Here is a 6000-nt window from a genome sequence, read left to right as displayed (position 1 = left end):
ACTATGTAATAAACTAATGTGTTATTTTACATAATATTTCAAATAGCATTATCTCGAATATGATTGCAGATATGAAAATAATTATGTAATAAACTAATGTGTTATTTTACATAATGTTTCAAATAACGTTATCTCGAATATGATTACAGGTATGAATATAACTATGTAATAAACTAATGTGTTATTTTACATAATATTTCAAATAACGTTATCTCGAATGTGATCACGAAATGACTTTTTAAATAATTTAATTACAAATGTAACCTTTGGGGTAAAGTACATCAGTGCGTCCGAAGAACGCGCCTGAAAATTGTCTGGCGTCGCGTGCGTTCCGAAAACCCGCTCGTTCTCCCGTTGGCCACCCGTTCACAGCTGTGTCGGCGTCGCGCGCATCTCATTCGACTCGTTCCGCGACAGCAGAAACCAAGATGGCGCTCCTCTGTTTGCGGATCGTTCTGCGGCGGATATAAATACGTGAGAAAAACAGTGCGAGAAACGGGTTACACGGTGATTCGATTAAGTCGCGGCGATCGATGTACGCGCGTCGCATAGTGACAGCCCGTTGGTAACGTGATCGCGATAATTTCGTGGCTCGACAGCGCCGGGTAAACGAAGCCGCCTTCGGTATTTCGAACGTCGGCGACGAAGGTGCTCTCGGTGCCCACCTGAGGAATGCCAGATTATCCACGGCACGGCGGTTCGTGCGACAGAGGGATACGGTAATCGTTCCAAGGCATCCCGTGGCGCACGGTCGATCATAAAGGTGTTTCGTAAGGTGCTCCTCCGCGAAGGTGATCAGTCGTTTCTTCCGTGACGTATGTGTGTCGCGGAGGGCTGCGAGACAGGTCGCGAGCGAGTGTCGTCGTCGTCGTCGTCTGGGTGCTCGTGTTTGGTGTGCCGCGAGTGGCGTTTTTCGCGGCTTCGATGTGCTCTCGTCCTCCCCTGGATATCTGGACAGGCGAGATCAGCTGCTGCTGGAACAACTAGTCCAGCGGCTCCGGGAGACGATACTCTTCGACAGGAGCGGTGGGGCAAGGAGGCGCCGGAAGCAGCCGCGAGTCCGGAAGCATAACGAAGAAGATGGCCTTCAACGAGGTAACCTCTCCTTCCTGCAAATCTTTTTTTCTACGTTACCCTGTCCCGTTTCGTCGTTCGATCCCGTGGGTTGACCTCGCGACCCCCAAACGCCAATTCTAACCTAACCTCCGTTCCTGCGCACAGCTGGCATGTTATCAACTCCCCTTTCCCCCCCACGCTTCCCTTCCCTACTTTCAGCATCTCTTCATTCTCATCCTGTTCTTTCTCTGTCTCTGCGACCTACGTTTTACCAGTCTCCTTCCCCCTTCGAACAGGGTTTCCATCCCTGGATTATGTGAAATGGAGTAAGCGAGACACTTTTTTAGAGTTCAGGGTTAGAGGGAACGAACGTAATTTATTTATGTACATGGAATGTAGCGAGTATTCAAGAAAGCGAACATGAATAATTTTTGTGGATATTGATACGTAATTCTAATCGAATGACCATAACCTTCAATTGCTACTATCGCGGTATGCGAATAGTCAAGCGAAAGTTACAAATTATGGTAGATAACCTTGTGAATCGCAAGTACTTTTGCGATAAACATACGCGAAAGAGATCGCTACTTTTAACTTCAACGAAACCTGTAAGTAGAAAACGAAATAATAGATTAAGTTAGGGTAAATTATCTGATATTTCCTTATCTATGTACTTTCGAGAGTACCGTCGGTAACCTTAATAGTTCCTGTGAATCGTGTTACGTGAGAGATGCACCGAAAATCAGAACGAACACACGCGAGATAATATGTCACGCTGGCATCGAACGACCGTGCGCTTCGTTTTTTCCTTCCACGTGATAACCAGAATCCGCGTGACTAAAGAACGCTGGTATGCGATAATTTCGTATCGCCTTTTGCGCGGGAACGTTTCCGCGATCAGTGGAAACATCGATCCGTCAACGATGTCGTTGCACGTCTCTAAGTAAGCGTAATCCGTAATCCGGTTTGTTTGCATTGATGTGCAACGATGTGGCACAGTTACGGGGTGTAGGAATTCATTTAATTCTTTTTTAATACAGCTGAGGGGAGTATTAGTTGGGTTGGAAAGTAATGTCGTTTCTGCGAATCACAATACTTGTTTATTATTCATCAGTTCATTTACTTTGATCGATCTGAAAGTTGAAAGTTTGCAAAAGGCTGTTGGTAACGAGGGTGATTACGAGGATAATTGATTAAAAATCGAAAGTAATTAACAATGTATTTGTTTGAATTTAATGTACAAGAAATGATATTACTTTGCGGTCCGCCTAATACATATTTGTAACCGTTTCAGTCTTAAGGGGGAAGCCTACATAGGTCGAAAAAGGTGCATATTTAAGAATAGTCTTGGAACAAACGTACATTTTCTGGTGATAAGTTTAAGGGTATTCGAAAGAACGTTTCTTAGCTCCTGTGACGCAATTTTTGTTTTTAAAATTATGGTCACTTTTTATAAACAGCACATACAAATAAACATGTATTCAATTATTTATATATCATACATTGTTTAAGTCATTTGTTACTCAATTTTACATTATCAGTCAATTGAACTAACGTACATCGACACTTTTTGCAAGTGTAATTAATGATGATATATCGTTGTTAGGAAATGAAAAGATTCATCATTTTTTCTCGATTGATGCTTCGAATATTTCTATGATGATTATACAATTTTCCGCTTGATTTGAAATATTAGGTTTACCGGAAAGTTGTGTCCGTTTGTAGAATAACACAAAATAATAAATTTCTCATACCTTGAATAAATTTTATTGAATAATATCATTTTTATCATTGTTTATAACATCTTGCCAGCATGATTGCAATTTGTATATGGTTTTTAATGAATATGCGCGTATTTGTTAAAAACTTGTAACTGGAACGGACAGAACTTTCCGGTAGAGCTAATATATATACAGTCACTGTAATAAGTATTCGTACAGGAAGCATTTATTTTAAATTGGTTGCTGTACGAATACTTCTTACGCTGACTGTAAGATACATTATACCTAAATATCAACACTATCAAGCAACACCATTTTAATTCAAATTTGAGAATCTTCGTTTCAATAGCAAAAGAAAAAAACAAAGAATTTCCCCTGAATCTGCTTTCGTGCACTACTTCTCAAACCAGTACTTCGAAATTTGTCTGAAATCGTCAATTTTCTCTGCTTCAAAATCGCTGTTCGACTTACTAGTAACTACACTAGCAATTCGAAGAAACGGAGTTTCAATCGGCCGCATTTTAAAGGCCATGGAAAAGTCGTGCTCGCGGTCATAACAGAACCGTTTCCTTGAGAAAAATCTTTATTAGAAGAATACTGAAAGACGGTTGCTTACGTCTCACAGCCTACGGTAACTGCGAGGTGTTTCTAGTCACCGATACTCGCGTTCGCGAAGGCTTGTTCGCGGGTTTCGTGCGAGAAAGAAAGAACGACACGTGCCCCTGGCGCGTTTGAACACAGAGTTTGCAGCGCGATATTATAAACAATTACATCATAATCGAGCGATGCGAGCAGAAAGATTCGTGGCTACGTGTGCATCGTCACTGTCGTTGATTACCCGTTGCTTCTGTAACGTTTCTCCGTGACATTGCGTAACCATATCCTATAATGAGAGACGAGGTATCGTGTTTCCACGATGCAAATGAAAGAAAAAAAGAGCATTTCAGTGTATCCGATTCAAGTGTGAGATTACATCGGCGTTGGACAAACTGGATTATCAGTTTAATGTTTATCGATTATGGTTACTATGTAAGTCGGCGATTACTCGGTTATCGTGATTACAAAATAGCAATTAAGTGGTATAGTGGAATGTTGATACCGATACTCGATAATTTTGTTAGACTATTTGTTAGGTAACTGAAATGATAGTGTAATTTTAGTTAAACTTTGATTTAGAATTCGTCACTTGACATTAACAAATTCGATATAATTATATCAGTAATTAATTAATTATATGCAATACGGGTATATTTTATATACTTTTATAAGTATTGTATATTATTTATATTAATCTAATTACTTTGTGCTCTCATTAAGTTTATTTACATAAATTCTTATTCAAATAAACTGTTAGTCGAATACAAATTTATTTCACATTAACAAATAAAATAAGTTTTGATCGAAGACCGTACCATTTTCGTCTTATTTTTAGCATTTTTGGATACCCTGTCTATTTGTAATGTATGTAAATTGTGTATTCGAAGTTTGCAACTACCTATCATGCATATGTAAATTACCAATGAAATTCTGTTATACGAACTTCTCGTTTTCTTCGAATATTCCGTCGTTTCAGTGATTTGTAATTTCATCTCTTGATAAAGTTTGAAATATTACGTTTTTGAAAACTTCTCTAATTATGATCAACAATGAAACAACTGTAGCATTTCAAATCTTCACTCGTTATAATAGAGGTTAAAGTAATTATTCACTGATTGATTACAAAATTAACAATTTATGATTCCAATCTGCAAATGCAATTTACGATTATTAGATTGCGTATATATATGCAAATTCATATCTTCATGGATGCAGAAAAAGAATTTAAACTTAAATAAAAGCATATTTTATCTTCTAAACGGTGTAACATGTATATTATTTTTCAAAATTTTGAGTATGGTACGACGTAATTGGAAGAATCAAAAACCAATTTGTTTTAACCCTTTCGACGACTTAAAATAAGTTAGATATGGAAACTTTATATAATTTTTACAAAATATATAATTCTCAACGTTTTGACAATTACCAAATTATACAATTATGCAAATGCATAAATATATGAAATATAACAAACAAAATAGATGTTACAAATTTCAGAAGATAAAACATACCTTTATTTACGTTTTTATTCTTCATCTTTGGCTACAAAAACATGAATTTGCATAAACATTCGCAGTCTACTCATCAGCAATATATCCACATATATATGTATCCAAATAATTGCATTGTTAAAGATTTATGTAACTTCGAAAGCAAGATAATTACTCAAGTAATAGTTATCATCATCATGATTAATATTTTTAATCAATGACAAGATTAATCTCAAAAGTAATTAATTATTGTCCACAAGAGGTGGATTACAATTCTTATCTGCAGTATGTTGCAACTTAAAATTGCAATTCCTGCATTTTTCATAAATGAAGTGCAGGCTTTAATTGGAAATACAAACAATGTTCGAAGCAAAAGGAGAACGTGTTTCGATCGTGTTATCAGTTCGATTGAAGTTTTTCCCCAACTCTGGGCGATAGATCAGAATTTTCGGAAAAAAACAATGCTGTACGGGGCACATTTGAAAAACGTTCGATGGTAATTACTTGGTGGTTATCTGTCGACTACTTTGTCCCATAGTTAAAGGCTTAAGATTATCTCCCGGTCGGTTATCAGCGTCGATGACGCATATCGCGCGCATCGCAATCATGCACGGTAGGCTACCTTTTATCGTGGCCGTCTATTTATTACCACTGGCTCCTCCATGGAACAAAAAGAGCACTGGCCGGTAATTAATACGTCGCGATCAGATTTCGTTCGATGTGATGTCGGCGCAATGCGAAACGAGAAAATGTTACTCGTAATCGTACGCGTTGTGTGCGATTTCTTCGTTTGCTCGCGTTTTTCCATTATTATACTTCGATAGAAGATACCGATACTCTTCGGTAGAATTCCATTATATTACTCGATCGAAGGTGGGTCGATTGGAAGCATTTGATGAAAATTGAATGGGAACGAACAATGGATTGTATCGTAATTAGTAGACTGCGAATCATTATGCAAAATAAAATCTTCGCGAACGTATCTACAACAGTTGAACCTAAATAAGAATTTATATTATTTTGCAAATATTATAACATGAACTTTACTTTCAATTTTTTTTTATATTCTTACATATTGTGTGCATTTTGTAGGTTCTTGCACATTCAAATTTTATATAAATGCATAAAGATCCGCA

At 37.5% G+C, this 6000-nt stretch overlaps 1 protein-coding gene across 1 annotated transcript in view; it reads left to right on the top strand.

Moving 5' to 3' along the window:
* Nucleotides 1–60: 60 nt before the first annotated feature.
* The window catches only part of LOC128876311 (serine/threonine-protein kinase 25), a 250957-nt gene continuing 245017 nt past the window's right edge, over nucleotides 61–6000 (top strand). Inside the window, exon 1 of the mRNA XM_054122566.1 lies at nucleotides 61–1095. Coding sequence (XP_053978541.1) covers nucleotides 1081–1095 — 15 coding nt within the window. The 5' untranslated portion in view covers nucleotides 61–1080. The remainder of the gene's footprint in view (nucleotides 1096–6000) is intronic.

The sequence above is a fragment of the Hylaeus volcanicus genome, chromosome 5, assembly GCF_026283585.1.
Source record: "Hylaeus volcanicus isolate JK05 chromosome 5, UHH_iyHylVolc1.0_haploid, whole genome shotgun sequence".
NCBI classification, from domain to species: Eukaryota; Metazoa; Arthropoda; class Insecta; order Hymenoptera; family Colletidae; genus Hylaeus; species Hylaeus volcanicus.
The sequence above is the reverse complement of the archived record's forward strand: the minus strand, read 5'-3'. Positions and strand labels throughout refer to the sequence as shown.